This window comes from Mastigoproctus giganteus, chromosome 11, assembly GCF_048544385.1.
Source record: "Mastigoproctus giganteus isolate SK-2022 chromosome 11, ASM4854438v1, whole genome shotgun sequence".
Lineage (NCBI taxonomy): Eukaryota > Metazoa > Arthropoda > Arachnida > Uropygi > Thelyphonidae > Mastigoproctus > Mastigoproctus giganteus.
The window spans coordinates 87,883,875-87,903,553 of record NC_143585.1 but is presented as its reverse complement, the minus strand read 5'-3'; the positions used below and the strand labels follow the sequence as shown (position 1 = coordinate 87,903,553).

General features: G+C 37.9%; 1 protein-coding gene across 1 annotated transcript in view; it reads right to left on the bottom strand.

Annotated features, from left to right (window-relative positions):
• The window catches only part of LOC150078232 (GTP-binding protein 2), a 134,639-nt gene that overhangs the window by 9,717 nt on the left and 105,243 nt on the right, over positions 1 to 19,679 (bottom strand). Inside the window, exon 6 of the mRNA XM_090384235.1 lies at positions 105 to 305. Coding sequence (XP_090240361.1) covers positions 105 to 305 — 201 coding nt within the window. The remainder of the gene's footprint in view (positions 1 to 104; positions 306 to 19,679) is intronic.

Below are 19,679 nucleotides of genomic sequence, written 5' to 3'. Positions count from 1 at the left end.
AATTATCTTTTTCTGCACTTAATGTGTTAATTTACTATTTAGATCATACAACACTGAATAAAAAAATATAGATAACAAAAAATAACTATTAGTACAAAATTTACCTGAAATTCTGCTGGAAGCTGGACAAGTTTTTCCCTTTCTTTGTGGCTAATTCCTGGTGGTAGCACATTCAAGAAGGTATAAAGAAGATCTAACCCCTGAGCAGTTACACAAGATATACAGAAAATAGGAGCAATACTGTCTGACATCAATGTGCTTGCTGCAGTAATTGCATCATCTTCACTGAGTACCTCCAATGGAACCTACAAATGTGGTAAGAATCAATATTTAATTACAAGGGGCATTTGAAATGTTTGTGGCTATAAAGTATTTAAGGGCAAAGGCTGCTCATGCTATGAGATAGAATGACTAATATGTTGGTTAGTGCAAATGCATCATTTTAACATAGCTATCTACCAAAGTAGTTAAATTAATTAATTAAATTGGCATCGTTTTGGTTATATCTCATATTGTGACTGCCTTCACAATGAGTTGCCATGGTATTGTACTACCTCAAATAAATAACACTTCATCAGTGGAGAAGACTATTGTTATTTATTCTCAGTGGATATCACCACCCAGGTGGCATCATTTCAAAGCTTGTTGGCTTCTGTTCGGTGGGTGGGCAGGTACCCTGGTGTTGCAATAGTGACAACCCAGTTATGAAGTAAAACTACACAATATGAGAGATGCCTGGTGGTGTGTACTGATATAGACTATAAAGTATTTAAGCACCTCATAGCATGAGGCCTTGGCCCTTAAATATTTTATAGTCTATATCACTACGCACCATCAGGCATCTCTCATATTGTGAAGTTATACTTCATAACTGGGTTGTCACTATTGCAACACCAGGGTGCCTGCCTGCCCACTCACCGAAGAGAAGCCAAAAAGCTTTGAAATGGTGCCGTGTGGGTGGTGGTATCCACTGAGAATAAATAACAATAGTCTTCTCCACTGATGAAGTGTTATTTATTCGAGGTAGTACAATACCATGGCAACTAGTGAAGGCAGTCATAATATGAGATATAACCAAAACAATGCCAATTTAATTAATTAATTTAACTACTTTGGTAGATAGCTATGTTAAAATGATGCATTTGCACTAACCAACATAATGTTTGTGGCTTGAGTATGAAAGGTTTATTTGAGGAGTGTGGTAACATGTTACTTTTCAACACAGTCCCCTTTGGAATACACTTTTAACACCAATGCTGCAATGGGTTGATTCCAACTGCAAAGAAAGTTCTCTTGAATCTCCAGGAATGCATCCATTGCAACAATGACATCATTGTCGGTGGGAAAATGGATGTCAGCCAGGTACTTTTTTCAAATTAGGAAATAGGTGAAATCCCAATGGTGCTAGATCTGATGAATATGGGGGTGGTCCACGGCTGCATTCATGCCAATGACAGATTTGTGAGCAGGCATGTTGTATGACTGGAACAAGGCTCCTTAACCGAATTTTTCTGTGTTCATCTTTGATGTTTTCATGCAAATGCCTCAAATGCCTCATAATACGCACCTGTGACTGTCTAGCCTTCCTTTAAGGTAGTGTGCTAGTAACACTTCATCAGCATCCCAAGAAACCAATGCCATTACCTTGCCAGCAGAAAAATTTTACTTAGCTTTCTTTGGAGAGGTAGAAGAGCTGTTTCCATTGTCTGGACTACTTCTTTGTCCCTAGCCGAAAGTAATGAACCCACGTCTCATCCATGGTCACAAATTTCCTTGCAAGAAAGTTTTCTAGATCTTCTCAAAAACAATACAAATGTTCAATTGATTTAGTATTAGTATTAGTAACGGCCGCATGGTGCAAGAAAGCCTATGGCTTATGCTGCAACAGCAAAAAAAAAAAAAAAAAAATCCGAACAAAACAAAACAAAAAAAAAAATAAAAAAATAACTAAATAATAATAATTAATAAAAAATAAAAAAGTAAAATAAAAAAAAAGGAAATTAAACCTATCATCCTATGCGCTTCCCTTACCCGAAAGTACTATCCAGATGACCTTTGAATTTCCCCAAACTGTCGGCCTCTACCACCCATGAAGGCAACTTATTCCAGTAATTTATAACTCGCTGGCTAAAATAAAACTTCCCTGCAGTGAAATCTAAACATCTCCCCCCCCCATAACTTGAATTTATGTCCCCTAGTTCTAGCATCATTTATAATCTTGAAAATTTCGTCCTCATTCATTTTACTGATGCCTCTCAGAGCCTTAAACACCTCAATCAAATCTCCTCTAAGGTGTCTAGTTTCCAAACTCTGCAACCCACATATTCGAAGTCTTTCTTCGTAAGGACGCCCTTTTGCCGATCTCACCAGGCGAGTTACCCTTCTTTGCACCCTTTCAAGAAACTTGATGTCTTTCTTTATGTGCAGTCTCCATACTTGAACACAGTATTCCAAGTGTGGTCTAACATAAGCCTTATATAACGGGATTATCACATCCCTATCTCTACTTGCAAAAGTTCGATAGATCATCGATAGGACACCATGGGCCTTCCTTGCAACCTGTTTACAATGCTCAGAGAATTTCATGTCTGACCGTATCGTAACACCCAAGTCCCTTTCCTCCAGTACTGGGTTTAGTTTAACTCCACCAAGTGAATTTTTTTTTTTTTTTTTGGGATTACACTTACACTTTGTTGGATTAAAGCACAGCTGCCATTTTTCTGACCATTCCTGAAGTCTATCTAGGTCTCTCTGAAGAAGTTCAGCTTGACAGTGATCATTAACTACTCTACCAATTTTCACATCATCTGCAAATTTAGACATCACGCCTTCTATCCCTTAATGTCGTTTATGAAAATTAAAAACAACAGTGGTCCTAATACTGATCCTTGGGGAACCCCACTTCTTACATCAACCCAATCTGAGGAATACCCATTTATCACAACCCTCTGCCTCCTGCTCTGAAGCCATCCTTCTATCCATCTAAGGATTTTCCCAGTGATTCCAACCTGTTCCAGCTTATAAAGCAACCGCTCATGTGGGACTGAGTCAAATGCTTTGCTGAAATCTAAATAAACAATGTCGAAATTATTCCCTAAATCCAGCTCGTGAGTGACCCTTTCGAAATAGCGAACCAGATTTGTTAAACATGATTTTACCTTTACAAAACCATGCTGAGTATCCTTGAGAATTTCAATTCGATCCAAATGATCCTGAATTCCACCCTTGATCATTGCCTCCATGATTTTCCCTACTACTGAAGTCAGACTGACAGGTCGATAATTTCCAACTTCACTTTTAGAGCCACCCTTATGTATGGGAGAAACATTTGCACTTTTCCAATCCAAGGGAATCTCCCCAGAGTCTAGTGATACTCGCATAATTAGCCTCAATGGTTCAATGCACTCGCTTGCCGCCTCTCTTAAGATTATAGGGTATATTCCATCAACTCCAGGAGCCTTACTGGTCTGTAGGCTTGAAAGTGTTTTCATTAAATAATCTTGCGAAATTTCAATATCATTAATTACATATTTTTTAACTTCGCTCCCACAATTTCCCACTGCCACAAAAGGCTTTTCATTTGTAAATATCGATGCAAAATAACTGTTGAGTTCATCTGCAACGGCAGCTGGTGTATTTATTACTATCCCCTTTCCCTTATGTAAAGGTCTGATCTGGTTTGTCCTGCTCTTCTTGGCATTTATATATGTGAAGAATTCTTTATCCTGCCTCTTTGCTCTATTTGCTAGTGATTTCTCATAAACTGCCTTTGCCTGTCGAACCTTTTCTGTGGCTCTATTACACATCACCTTGTAGCTGTTATAGGCTTCAGTACTTTTTATTGCTCTGTAACCTTTCCATGCCACCTTTTTCTGCTCAAGTAATGGGGCAACTTCACTATTCATCCAACTTGGAACCCTTCTCGTGGAGTATTTTTTTAATGGTATACAGTGAAACTTCCCTTTAACGGACAGCCATGGGGAACGAAAATGTGTCCGTTAGAGAGAAGTGTCCGCTAACAAGAAGTCTGAGGGAGAAAAAAAAAAAAAAAAAAGAAAGAAAGAAAAATCGTTAAACGTTTAATGTAAAATTAAATTAAAATATATACAGATTTTGAACAATATTTTTGTAAATAATATACAATTACATACACAAGAGATAAAGAAAAATCGTTACACGTTTAATGTAAAATTAAATTAAATTATATACAGATTTTGCACAATATTTTTGTAAATAATATACATACAATTGTGCTATGCATATTATGACTTTATCTTAAGAAAAATACATACAGTAATCACTTATTTTCTTCTGCACCTTCTTCCGGCTGATAATTTTGTTTTCAACATTTGTTTGGAGTGAAGAAACCATCGAAAGTCCTTCAGTATCTTCTTCAGCGGCGAAAAACATTTTTAAACGATTGATTTGTATGAGCGCTTCTTCTATTTTCATCAGAGGTTCGTCGTTAATATGTTCTTCGACAGAATGACCTCCTTCCATTTCTTCATCCTCATGAGGAACTTCTTGAAAAATATCGATGATAATGTCGTTGATATCTAGAGCACCATCTTCTGTAGTGAGGTTCGAGTCTATATCTTTGTAGCCAGGATCACTTGTAGCTGAAGTATCGTACATTATCAATAGATGTTGAAGTTCTTGTTCTTCTTGGTGCTCCACATTGCTGTTCACAACTTCAATTTTTGCGTTTGAGAAGCCAGACTTTACAAAACAGTTCACGACAGTTTGTTTTCTAATTGCGTTTACTGAAGAGGAAATCCATTGAATCGCATCTAGGATGCTGATTTTCTTTGCAAGGTCACTCGCACATGTTACATCGTTCATGTTTGCAATGAGATGTCTTAAAACACGTTTTCTGTAGTGAAGTTTAAAATTTTTTATTATCCCTTGATCCAAGGGCTGACACTCTGCAGATGTGTTTGGTGGAAGAAAAACGATTTGAATGTTGGACAATTCAATGTGCGGGTGAGATGCAGCATTATCCATGAAAAGAATAATTTTTCTGTTTTGACGAATCATGTTTTGGTTAAAGTGACTTATCCATTCGCTCATGATATCTCGTGTCATCCACGCTTTTTTATTAGACTTCCAGTCAACATTCAAAAGATTCAACTTTATGCCCTTGAAACAACGAGGATTTTGTGGTTTTCCTATAACAAGAGGTTGTTCAGTCTCCCAGCATATTTGTACACAATAGTACAGTCAAGCGTTACTTAGAAATTTTTCCGCCCTGGCACTTTTCGTTTTTTAGATTCATTGTTTTTTCAGGAAGAGCTTTAAAAAAAAACCCTGTTTCATCACAGTTGTAAATATCCTTAGCTTCAAAAGCGCGACATAACTCTTCCAATTTGACGGTCCACTCTGTTACAACCCCAGTATCAACAGATCCACCTTCACCACTTAGTTTTCCAAGAAATTTTATGCCGAGTTTTGAACTTGTCCAGCCATCCCACAGAAGCTTTGAACTCATTTACTCCCATAGATTTCGCAACCTCCAAAGCCTTTTCCCTAATAATAGGCCCATTAATGGGAATTTTTTTAGCACGTGCGCGACAAAACCACTCATATGTAATATTGTCAATTTGAAGTCCAACAGTTTTCGGGAATGATTTTTGAACGTGATCATTTCCGTGTTGCCAAAATTGTTTGAGCAGTTCATTTTTTTTCTTTAGGATGTCGCTTACCTGCGTCTTCCCAATTTTGAATTTTGCAGCGAGATTGCGAACACTATTTTTTTGCCGATCATATGCATTAATGAGTTCGACTTTATCTTTTAAAGTTAAATGTTTATGAGAAGACATTGTGCACTTCACACGACACTGAACAAAACTGAAAACTGAAAAGACGAAAGGCCGACCAAATTCACCCCGGCCCCTGCACACACCGAATTCATCAGAAGTTTTACACGTGCCTTAAAAATTCTTGAAAAAGGGTTTACAACCGCGACGTAAACCTTGATAAAATTCAGAGAATCGGAAATAGATTGAGGCAATATGTGGAAGAAACATTCCTAGAAAAAGGGCCGTGAGCTCTCCCGCAGTCCGTTATGGGGAGATCAAATTAAGTGCTAATCTAAACGAAACAGTGCAGATTGCCTGTCCGCGTCCGTTACAGAGAATGTCCGCTAGACAGAAGCTGCAAACACGTTAAAACCAATGGAGGTGAGTTGGGGAATTTGAAAATGTCCGTTGTAGATAGATGTCCGTTAACGAGAGGTGTCCGTTAGGAGAAGTTTCACTGTATACGCATTCAAGGCATCTGTGATTAATGTTTTAAAAGCGTACCACAGTTCAATTGTATTCATTCTCTGCACGATATCTACCTAGTTAATAGAGGCCACGTAGTACCTTAAGGCATCGTAATTTCCTTTTCTGAAATTAAAACCCATTCCTTTGCCTTTTACTTCTGCTACCTCTCTCATCATCATCCACCGTAGAACTCCGTGATCACTTCCTGCTACTGGTTCCTCTACTGTCAGCCCTGTTATGTCATCTGATTCATGTGTGATGATGAGGTCTAGGATATTCTTTTCTCTAGTACTTTCCCTGACATGTTGATACAAATAAGTCATCTAGTTGATTTAAAAATTTTGTTCCCCCATGTCGAGTTTCCTTCCCATTTACTCCAATCAATTAGAGGCAAATTGAAATCACCCATAATAAGGCATTGACGCTTACTTGCCCATTCCATTTGCATGTAGAGGCTTTCGTCATAATCTTCACAATCACCTGGTCTGTAGATTACTCCTACTCGCATTATACCTTTGTTTCCAACTATCTCACACCATACAGACTCTATGCTAGCATGTGAAATGTCTGAATCCGGGAAAGCTATCGTCGCACTCAGGCTGCTTCTGATAAGAAGCATTACCCCCCCCCTTCTATCTAACCTATCCTTCCTAAATACATTATACAAGGCGTACTGAAACTCATCATCCCCAATTTCCGGGTGGCACCACGTCTCTGTAAGCCCTATTATGTCCCTATTATTGTTACTTGTTTTAACCAGCAGTTCGAATTCGCTCATTTTATTGACAACACTTCTAACATTACTGTATAAACAATTAAGATTTACTGTTCTTGTATATTTAACAACCCTAACACAACCCTTGAAGTTTTTTAGGCTCTCTTCCCTGATATTAGCTACCCGCTCACGTGAAACGTCTTTGCCCCCAAGAACATCTAGATAATACGTCCAGTTGGGGTAACAGATAAGAACTCTTAAGGTATGTGCAAGAGTTACATTGATCAATATTATCAGATAAACGCGTGTCAGTATTACCCACATCCCCCCCCCCTAACTAGCAGTTTCCCTGAACCTTTAAGGTATCCTCAATAATACTGGCAAAAACTTTTGCACCACCTTTGTTTAAGTGTATCCCGTCTCTACAAAACAAATTCCTTCTACCTACAAGTGTGGGCCATGCTGATAGAAATTTATCCCCTAAAGCCTTGCAGATTCCTTCAAGTCTTGAATTAATCCACAAGGCTCTTAACGTATAATCCCTCCTATCGTGTCTGGGCAGAATTGCAGACACATAGACATTATGGCTTAGCTCGCGACATTTCCTCAGATGGTCCTGTATTTTTCCAACAAATCGTCAGATCGTGTACGTTTAATATCATTTGTCCCCACACGAATAATAATATTTTCTTTACCCCCTTTCAAATATGACAATCTGTTGGTGACATCATCAATAGTTGCTCCCGGCAGACATACCCTGGTTCTGCTTCACCTATCCTTATTACAAAAAATATTCCCCGTTTCCCTGACAATGGAGTCTCCTAATAAAACAATGTCCTTTTTAACCAGAGTAGTTTGCACTGATTTTTCTGTTTTGAGGCTCAAATCGGGTGTGCATCACTTGGTAGATTGCTGGAGTTTTGAGTCCCTGACGAGCTCCCAGATGCATTATTTTCGAGGGCAAGCACTCGTTTTTTCAGGGACTCAAATTGTTCCATCAGTGCACCAAATTGTAATTTAAGATCGGTGCACTCCTTACATCGATCACAAAGAAAAGAATCCCCAGGTGAGGTAGGATTAGTCACCAGGTCGACCTTGGAAAACATTCCACAGGTTCCACAATGGATTAAATCATTACTCACCCGTAAATCGCCATCGGCTATTTCTGTGTGAGTCACGATACCCTGTGACGTGTTTAAGGCAGATCTCGTAACTACCATTATAAAATTAAATAAATATCAATGAAAGTAACTTTAAAAAATTATATCTATAATATTATTAAAATCAAACAGTTACAGGAAAACCTATAACAAAATAATCCAACAATATCTAAACAAATCAAATATTAAAAAGCACTATCCAAAAGTAAACCACTTAACTGAGGAGCCCTGTCTAAGCGCGTGCGCTCACCTCGAATGCCAACAGTCTATTCAACTTAGCTTAGCTTAGCTTTCTTTGGAGAGGTAGAAGAGCTGTTTCCATTGTCTGGACTACTTCTTTGTCCCTGGCCAAAAGTAATGAACCCACATCTCATCCATGGTCGCAAATTTCCTTGCAAGGAAGTTTTCTAGATCTCCTCAAAAACAATACAAATGGTCAATTGACTTGGCAAATCTTGTGCATTTTTGATCTGCTATCAACAACTTTAGGGGATCCATTGTGCTGACATCTAAAAAAGTGTCAGCAAAATGAGTCCTAATGAGTCACTCATCACCAGATCATGCACACTGTCAACAACTGGTGATAGATGTTGCAGGTCTGTCTTCCATAGCATAGGTCATCTTCCAAGCTCTTCCTCCCTCATTTAAATTCCACTGCACACCTCTTAACAATGTTGTAAACATATCCCCATGTATTGCCTTTGGCATTAGTCCAGGGTATCCCAAAGTGTGGTCCGCAGTCCAGTACCAGTCCACGAACAACTTATTTGAAATATACCTACATAAAACTATAAGAAAATTTCCTGAAGAAATGAAAATGTAATAAAGTACCAAATACCCAGTTATACTAAAAATACTCAGTAAATAAATATTTATTTGCCCAAAAACAGACTCAAAAATATGTCAATTTTATGTAAACTTGATAATAAACAAAGAAATGAATTACCTATCTTTTATTTATATTTACTGATGTTAATGAATACCTAATTGCATTTATTACTGGTATATTAAATGTCCTAATGGTAATGTCATTATTTCCTGAACCTATGAGTATAATTATTGAAAATACATTAACTTATAGCTATAGGAGAGCCATGGAAAAAAAATCTGCAAACACCGGTCTGCGCTAGAAAAAGTTTGGGAAGTTTCCTTTTTTTCCCTAAATACTGGGCCTCCGTAGCTGAGTGGTCAGGAGTGGGAGTGCAGTAGCACACGCTCCTTGAGTAGACTGGGGTTCAAGCCCCTGACTGCTAAATACAGTCGATCTGCCAACCCGCACTGGACCAGCGTGGCAGATTATGGTCCATTTCCCTCAACACGAATTGTTGAGGAGGCTTCCATCCTGCAGTGGGTTGATAATGGCTGCAGTTTTACTCGATGATTGCACGGTGGCTGATTTTGTCCATCTTTCCTCGTTCAGACAACTTTGTTGACTTCAGGCCCTCTAATTAAAAAATGGTGTTGTGAAACTGCATGAAACTTGGTGGGTTACTATTTGAAAAGTTATACATTTCGAACAGAATTTTTTAACACTATACCAATACCCTTCCATACTCAGGCCACAAACTTTTCAAAACTCCTTGTATTTCCACAGTTGCATGATACAGAAATATTTACATGTATAATTACACATTGCTAATACCTTTTGGTGAATGTGATAAAAGGTCTACATTAAGAAGCGCTAGTAGAATATGGGTTAGCAGAATATCAATGGTAAGATGCCTATTCTAAGCCTATCAAACACATACTGGTAATGAGCTTTGTGCAGCCCGTTTCCACTACTGACTACCATAGTTATCATTTCTACTAATGACTTCTCATACCTATGTAACTGTGAATTATTAGTATCTGCTTGTGAACAAATTAAGTATAAAGTTTTTCATTTGCTTCCATTAAAAAATACAACAGCTTATGTTTATTTGAAAATGTATGGAAATTTTTAATCAATTTTTACTTCAGAAATATGGTTAATTTGCATAATTATATTTGTTATATTACCAGTAAGTTGGCGACTATGCAAATAATATATAATGATACCTGGTACAAGCAGTAAATCATGAAACCTAACAGGAAAAAAAAAAAAAAATCAAGAGGATATCAGATCTGGTGATCCAGCAAGTGCATTTTCATATCCTCTCTATATGCCAGTAAGCTGTTCCTCCAGAATGGCATATTTCATCAAGGGCAGAACACCTTCTCATTCACTTCAATATGAGAAATGTATTGGGAATTGCAGCAACAGATACCACTGAAGCCTGTTTACATAAATGATCCATGGTATACAGATTTCTTCACAGAAGAAAAGAGACTATAAACTTTTTCCTATAACAATACACAAAACACTATTTTAAGAAACTACAGAAAGATTCAAACAAGGAAAATGAATTCTCAGCTTCTCATGTGTACTCAACTGAGCTGATTAAGTTTCACACAAAAGTAAAATGCTGCTGTATCACTAAGCACCACAATTTTAATCATATTGGCCCTTCATCTTCAACAAGATTGGCCAAAAGAGCTTATAATGGTGGTCTTTATCATCTACTGTAATCCACAGTAGGAATTCGTGCTCATATGGCTTCAGGAATGTTTCCTAAGAATGATACAACACTGCTTTTCAACATGGCATATTTGATTAATTTCTTTGGATAGCAAAGGAACATTTGCCTTGCATTTTAAATGAAATGTTCGTGTAATCTTGAACAACCTGTCATTATGAAAATGAAATGTAAATGGACTGATGAGCTGAAGATTTCTTCCTAAGAACTGTGTGAAACTTTCTTTGCAAATCTGTGGTAGAATATGATTAATGAAGCTAAAGCAAGTGCATACATATGCATGCATACACAGCCACTCCCTCTTTTCTCTTTTTGTGTCGCCATTTTTGTTACTAATGAGACATGTACGGTACACAGCAATAATAGTAATTAACCATTCCAAAAAAACAGATACCATATCATTCGTATTAAATAATTTGTAATGCTATGAAAATTTTAAACTGTATGGTGTGTTATGTGAAATGCCCTATGAAATAGGCCAAGACTACAAGAGTCTTCAAAAGTATTTTGACATATTCACGCCAGGTTGCAAATTACACATTTAATTCTATAGGCAAGTGCATTTTTAAGAAATTCAACCCTAGCAGGAAGGTTTCTTTTCTTAATGTATTTCATCCTAAAATGAAATTCCCATAACACTAATTTTTGCATTAAATAAACACAGGCTGCAATGACCCACTGGTCGTTCACTCAACTAGATAAACCAGTGTTGTCCACTGTTGTTTTGTATATTTATCAATGATATTGATGAAGGTATATCAGGCTTAGTGTCGAAGTTTTCAGATGATACAAAGGTTGGCAGGGTTGTTAATGACAGTGTGCTACTGCAACAGGTTCTAGATAATTTGGGAAGATGGGCTAAGAAGTGACAACTGAAGTTTAACCTTGACAAATGCAAAGTACTGCAATATGGGTAGAAGTAACCCTAGAGAAACGTACCAACTGTGTGATACAACACTTAAGGTGGTAGAAAATGAAAAAGACCTGGGAGTAATTGTGCAGTCAGATATGAAGAGTTCCGAGCAATGCAGACAGGCTGCCAGGGCAGGTCATGGGGTTTTGTCAATGATATATAGGAATTTTGCTAGCAGGGAGAAGGAGGTGATTGTCCCTCTGTATAAGGCAATGGTCAGGCCACGCCTTGAGTACTGCGTACAGGTTTGGAGGCCTCATTTTAGGAAGGATGTAGATTTGCTTGAGCATGTACAGAGAAGGGCAACAAGATTGGTGAGGGGAATGAAGGGATCCCTTACCAAGAGAGGCCTAAGTTCTGCAAATTGCAGTGGCTGGGGACTAGGAACCTGCACTGTGATATGATTGAGGTGTATAAGGCCTTGAATGGGTTGAGCACGCTGAATTCTGATGGGATCCTTCCACTTGTTCAGATTACAAATCTAATGGGGCATAAATTCAAATTAAGAAAAGACAGATGTAGAATAGATGTGCGGAAATTTGCCTTTAGCCAGCGGGTGGTTAATTACTGGAACAAACTTCCATCTGTTGTTGTGTGGAAGTTGATAGGTTAAATAAATTTAAGGAGGAACTGGACAGGCAATTTGGAGGGAATGCTGTTATTTTTATTATTTTTTTTTTTTTGGCTGATGCTGCATAAGCTCATACACTTGCTTTCTTGCATCACATGCCACTACTACTACTACTACTTCAGATGTAATGTTACTGCTATTCACTAATCTCTACATGTCATTACATTTTTGACACTGTTTTGGTCATGACACTTTTCTCACACTATTTAGAGAGCAAGGGATCATAAGAGAAGTTCTGTGTATTGTTTTGTATCTTATAGTAACAAATAATTAGAGATAATGTCTTATGAAAATTGGAGGTACTCGATGAGTCATTGCTCCCGATGAACTTACACTGATGTAAGTTCATCGGGAGAGTAATGGGCAGAGACACCTAATGTGTGGTTGCTTATCTTTCTAAGTTGTAACAGAACAAGATTTATTTCTGTCTCTTGTTCAGAAGGCACATCACTACTAGACGTTTCACACTGATTTTTCTGCATAGTAAGAACATATTCAAGCTTATTTTCAAAAGAGTTGGCAAACAGAGAGAGTACGCTGGGAAGTGAGCTCTGTTGAATTATACTGGAGAGAGAGAGAGAGAGAGAGAGAGAGAGAGAGAGAGAGAGAGAGAGAGAGAGAGAGAGAGAATTTAGAAATCAGTAGACAAATTTTTGCTGTTCCTTAATTTGTCAAATATCGTGTAATTCTCTTTCTTTCTTTTTTCAATAATTTTGAAGATTTAATTTCATCAATTTTGTTAAGTCATTTCTATAAATTTTTAAAATATTACTGTAATATTATGTTAGTTTAATTCTTGCCTTAATAATGGTTGTTAGAAGATCCACACTGAATAATTCATCCAAAGATATTAAGTTAAGCTGATGATTGTAGCTCAAATGAGAATTCTTCTCTTTGTTTCTGATATTAGGAGTGTACCAATCTCAAATTAAAACTTGATTTATTACGATGAATTCGAGTCAACTGAAGAAACAACAGGTGCCTACCCTAGATGTGAAAATAACTTGGAATGCCTCAGGAACTCACATATCTAGTGACCTGCCAGGTGACGCAGCCCTGATTTGGACCCCAGAACAGAATAATCAAGTACATATTGCCCTGGTCCAAAAGGATTTATTTTATTTGGGCAATTCCATTGCTAAGGAAATGGGTAACATTTTTTGTAATAAGATAGGTGGACTAGGACAAGCACTAGGGTATGTCTGTAGGAGCAACAGATCATTAGTTTTTTTATATTTTGGGTGAGGGAGGGAGAGTAGTTATTCATGTGGAGAGTAATTACAGCAGGCCCTCATTATAACGCGGTTCGTTTTACGCTGATTCTCTATAATGCTGTTCTTATATAATAGCCCGTATCCGACTATAAAGCTGTCACAAATCACTATAACGCTCTTTTACAGATTGCATTTTTGGCATATTTAACGAAATCATTTCATTTGATGAAGTTGATAGCTTGAAAATGAATAGCAAAACAGCATTAAAACGTTTCCCACGTTGACTTGAGAAATTTTCCCACAATCAGTGAAATTTTCTCGAGCACTAATTTAATTGCATACAGTGACTTGTTACATAGTTCCGAGATTAACATTTTAAAAAATGATCAAGCATATTGCTTGTAATATTTGCGTTATATGCATTTATCCGAAGTCTAGTCATCACTCAGTACAGTATTAGACATCGTGCATAATGGACAGTTTACTCGAACATTGTATCATAATTAATGCAACCAACGCAGTTATGTTTTCGAAAAGTTAATAATGGTGGATAAGAATGAAAAAGCAACAATGTCTGGATGCAGTACGAAGCCTATAAATGTAAGAAAAAGACTGAATTTGAAAATCAAATTAGACGTTTTGAAGCAAATTGATTCTGGTCAACGACAAGCGAATGTGTGCCATAATTTACGACTGGCAAGTTTAACTGTAAGAACAATTATAAAAAATAAAGAATTAATTTTAGCAGCGGGAAAGACAGCTGTTCCACTGCAAGCAACTAGAGCTAGGCCAGCTATTAGGATTGAAATGGAGAGACTTTTAACTAACTTTATTGAAGATAATATCGAATGCAGAATTCAGTTAAGTTAAATATGATAAAAAAAAAAAAAAAAAACAGAGAGAGAGAGAGAGAGAGAGATTAACCTATATGATGATCTGAAGAAAACTCACTAAAAAAAAAAGTGGAACCATTTAAAACTAGTAAGGGCTATTGGAATAAATTTAAAATCCAGGGAGAAGCTGCAGGTGTAGATCAAGGAGCCGAAACTTTCAAAAAAGAACTTGTTAAAATTATTGAAGAGGGGTATTGTGTTATACTTCTCAATAAGTTTTTAACATAGATGAAGCAGGACTTTTTTGGAAATGAATGCCTAAAAGAAGTTTCATATTGAAAGAAGAAAAAACATGCCAGGTTTCAAAGCAGCGAAGGATCAGTTGACTTGATTGTTGGATGGTAACACTGCAGGGGATTTAAAATTAAAACCCCTTTAGTTTACCAGGAAGAGGGCCAAAGTACAACCCAAAATTGACACATTTTTCATGATTAAATTCATCAATTAAATTAAATCAATTAAAATCAATTTAGATCAATTAAATTCATGATTTTAATTTGAATTTTAAGTTTAATTTTGATATGTAAGTAGTTACCACATAATTATATATATACGTAATGCAGAATATTTTATATGTACAAATATTTGGATATCAAATATTTTGACCGACATTGGTGCATCTTTTCACTACCGTTTATTAATGATTAGGAAATATCCCATGGCACAGACCACAACTCACAAATACATATGTTACCTTATGGGAATGCAGTGCTCGCTTAGCACTGTTTTTCTGGAACAAATTATCAGCGTTAAGTGGGGGTCACTTGTATATTGAATGCACGTGGGTGGATGAATTTTAACATGCGTATGTATCTGTAATTCTTCCCAGGCATGATAGGAAGGAATATATGCTGAAATCGCATGCATTAATTCAGTAAAGTAGATGACTTGCAGAATTGTGCAAGGTTTTTTTTTTGGGGGGGGGGAGGAATTTTAATCAGCATGGACTGCACTTTGAACAAATGTGGTGCAAAGGATTTGCCAATATTACTGAGGATACTTTAAGAGTTCAGAGGAAATGGTTGCAGAAGAAATGTGCAGAAATTTGCTTCCAGTAAGAATGGTATTGTTTCTTAGAAAAACTTCCATCTGGCGTTGTAAAAGTGCATGGTTAGAATAAATTTAAGGAAGAATTAGTCAAATTATCAGAGGGAATGGACAGGTGATGTGGCAAGTGTTTTTCTTGTTTACTTTATTTTTTATTTCATTTATTTTTTTTTGCTGAAGCTGTATAAGCTTGCTTCCTTGCATCATTTGGCTATACAAATACCAAATGCTCTTGCAGATTCAGAATGCACATACTAGTATAGAATCTGTGATGCAAGTTAGTTGAAAGTAAAGTATAATGAGAGTAGGAGTAATCTATAGACCAGAAAAATACGACAAAAGCCTCTACAGATTCACCCTTGCTCATGGGTGAGCATGGGTGAATGTTTTATTATGGGTAATTTCAATTTGCTCCTTAACAATGAGCAAGACTTACCGAGGGGTATAAAATTTTTAAATAAACTAGATGATTATTATTTGCATCAGCATGTTAGAGAAAATACTATGGGTAAGAATATTCTAGACCAAATCATTATCCATTAACTGGGCGGCATCACAAGACTCATGGACAGGAACCATTAGCAGGACGTGATCATGCAACGCTTAGGTGGAAATGAATAAAGATGCAGTTGTTCGAGGTAAAGGCATAGGATTTAATTTTCAGGAAAGGAGAACTATGGCAGTTTAAGATGGCACATGGCTTATGAAATACTTCAAACCAATATTCACAGAGGCCCAGAATGCATATATACAAACAGCATAAAAAGATGGCTTGGGAAAGTTACAGCAATGAATGGTACTGAAGCCTATAACAGCTAAAAGTTGATCTGTAATACTACCACAAGAAAGTCAGGCTGGCAAAGGCTATGCATAAGAAATCACTGTAGTTTTCACAACAGTGATTCCTCATACAAAGAAGAAGAAAATGAATCTGATTATATCCTGGTATAATTCATGTTGAAATGTCTTCGATAACCCAGCTGATGTTGCTGACGAACTGAACAGATACTTTGCACTTATCTTTAAAGTAAGGAGAGGCTGTGTAAGAGGCTTAGCAGTACAAATTAGTGATACTGAAATTACAAATGACTATTTATTAGAAAAGCATTTGAGTCTAAAGGCAAGTGTCCTGGAGTTGATGGTATATACCTGGTAATTTTGAAGGGGACAGCAAGGGAATGTACTGAACCATTAATGTTAATTATGAGAGCATTACTGGATTTTGGAGATATTCCTCTGGATTGGAAAAGTGACCTTTACCACTAATTCATAAAGAGCAGTTCTAAGAGGTGGGAAACTACAGGCTAGTCAGTCTTAGCTTTATTGTTAGGCAAAATCATTGAGGCAATGATAAAGAGTGCTTGTTTGTTGTTTGTTATTTGGTTTTTAGGAGCATTAGCAACTAAGGCCATATTGCTCCGGGGATGTGCGGTGGTCATCTCTGACCTTTCCACATCCTCCGAATTTAGTGGTCATGGGCTCGAACCCCGGTCTAATCAAGAAGCGTGTGCTATGCACTGCTGCTCCTGCCCACCTAGATAAGGAGGCGTGATAAAGAGCAATACAGAGATATTTAGATAGAAATTACTTCCAAAGGCTACACAAGACAGAAGTTTTTTAAAGAAAAAATCGTGTTTAATTAACCTGGTTAGGTTATGTTAGCTATTTTGATATTACTCATGAGTTGTATGTATGGAATAATATCAGCATTGCTTATTTGGATTTTAGCAGAGCATCTGACTTGGTCCCTCATCAGAGGTTACTGTACAAGTTGGAACATGTGGGGGATCATGGGTAATATTCTAAGACAGATTTCAGGGTACATTGTAAGGCAGAAATAAGTGTTGTGATTAATGGTTAATCTCAGAACGGTCTAAAGTCTAATGTTAGATGTAAGTGTATTTAAGGTCAAGTGGCACCAGGAGTTTCCCCCATCTCCACGTAGTTTATGTTGTGCTGTGTTATGCTGTAAATGCCAGAGATTTAAAAGTGTGTGAGTCATGTATCATTTAGCGTTGTGTACGGTCCGTACCTAACCGAGTGGGCAGGAGCAGGAATGCAGTAGCACACGCTCTTTGAGTAGACCGGGGTTCAAGACCCTGACTGCTGAATACGGTCGATCTGCCAACCTGCACTGGACCAGCGTGGCAGATTATGGTCCATTTCCCTCAGCATGAATTGTTGAGGAGGCTTCCATCCTGCAGTGGGTTGATAATGGCTGCATTTTACTTTTTTTTACTTTTTACGGTTATTCTTCTGGTCGTTTAGCCACTGGACCCCAGTTGGGGCTCAACGATGCCCCAATTATGTCCCATGGAGGCAGACCAAGAACCCAGTAGCTTATATATACTCTGGCAGGTCCTGCCACCTAATTTCCTGAGATTTCGGTGGCTAGGGCCTTAAAAAAAAAAAAAAAAAACTCTGAAAGGGTGAGTGCTGGAATTAGAAAAGCCAAATAAGGTTTATGCAGTTTAATTTGGACAAAATTAGGTTTTTGCAGTTTGTGTGGGGTATATGCTAGCGTATTAGGCAGAGTCGGTGGGGGGGACTGAAGACTGGGGGAAAGACAGAAGTATGAGTACAACAGAAAAGGCGACCCCAGGATCTTCAGGGAGACAGGCCTGTGCCCCACCAGGAGAAGGATAAGGGTTGGCAGGTGAGGGAAGGAGACAGGACGGCTTCCACCTCCCACCAGGAAAAAGGTACCAGGCAAGGGAGCCCGGTATAGATCGCCATCAGGCGTTGGCAGTAGAGAGCATGTTGGCACTGTTGGTAAAGAGTACAATTTGGGTATCTAGTCCGATTTGGCATCATTCGTGGGACAGAGGTTCCATCTGGGATAGGTTAATGATCAGGGCAGTCTTCAAGTGGGTGGTAAGTGCCAGTCGATTTCAATGGCAGAATACATTCCAATTCCCGGATCTCTTACGTTCTGGGTACGGTTTGGGAGGTAGTGAAGGCTGTGTATGCAGCTGTGTCAAGCAGGTGGTGCTCCATATTCATGGGGATGTATATGAATTCTTGTCATAAGAGAGTGCCTAAGGGCCTCGTAAATGTCACAGTGGTAGAGGAGATGCTCCCAAGTCTCTGGGGAGCCACAATGGCAGTTTGGGTTTTCCACAATCCTAAACCAAGCCAATTTAGTTTTGAAAGACCCATGCCCTGTGAGAAGGAAGGTGGCGTGGAGTCCCTGTGAGAAACATGTGGGTAGCTCCCAAGTCTCTGGGTAGCCACAATGGCAGTTTGGGTCTTCCACAATACTAAACCAGGCCAATTTAGTTTTGAAAGACCCATGCCCTGTGAGAAGGAAGATGGCCTGGAGTCCCGGTGAGAAACATGTGGGTAGCTCAGGGTAGATTCTTGAGATTTCAAGGATGAATTTCTTGGTGATGGATCCCTTTGTGGTTTGGTCCCATCTCAGTTGCCATGTCCTTTGAAGGTGAAGGGTGTCGTGCTTTTTCCGCTCTGACACTAATTGCAAGGTCGGTGGTGAAGTCAATGCAGGTAAGGGATCTGCCCTTGGAGAGATAATGTAGTAAGTTCCCCAAGGATTGGTTCTGGGACAACTGTATTTAAAATTTGTAGGTGATGGGAAGATTGGGAGAGTAGTTAATAATCAGTGTCAAACAGTACTCCTTTAGCAAAACTTGGTTAAGCTTCAAAGATGGTAAGAAAAGTGGTAGTTATATTTTAATGCAGCAAAATGCAACATCTTACACTTGAGGAATAGAAATCACAAAATAACATACACTTAATGGGGTTGAATTAAAGAAAAGGAGCAGGGAGTTACAGTCACACATGAAGTTCTCAAGGTAGTGTACACAGGAGGAAAAGTATGCTCTCCTATGAACGAGTTATTGAACATTTTCTTGTCAAATTAAAGAAGTCATAATCCCATTCTATAAGTAAATTTTATGATTGCATTTGGAAGAATGCAATCATACAATATACAATTCTGTGTGTCCAAACAGAGAAATTTCATCTAAAAAAGACAGTGAGCTTTGTGAAAGAGTCTAGACTGGCAATCCACTCAATGAAATCTGCAAAACAGTGCCTGCATGAGGAAAGATTTTGAATATGTGGATTGCAAAGCTTGGCAACAAGACACTTCAGAAAGGACTTCATTGTGGTCTATAAAGCTCTGAGAGGGGATAGTAAAATAAATAAAGGCAAAACTTTGCTGCCATAAATAATTCTAGAACTAGAAGCTACAGTGCTACAGAGACCATCAGAGAAATGTCAGAGGTTTACAAAGATTTCAAATGGAGCATGCACATTAAAGAAG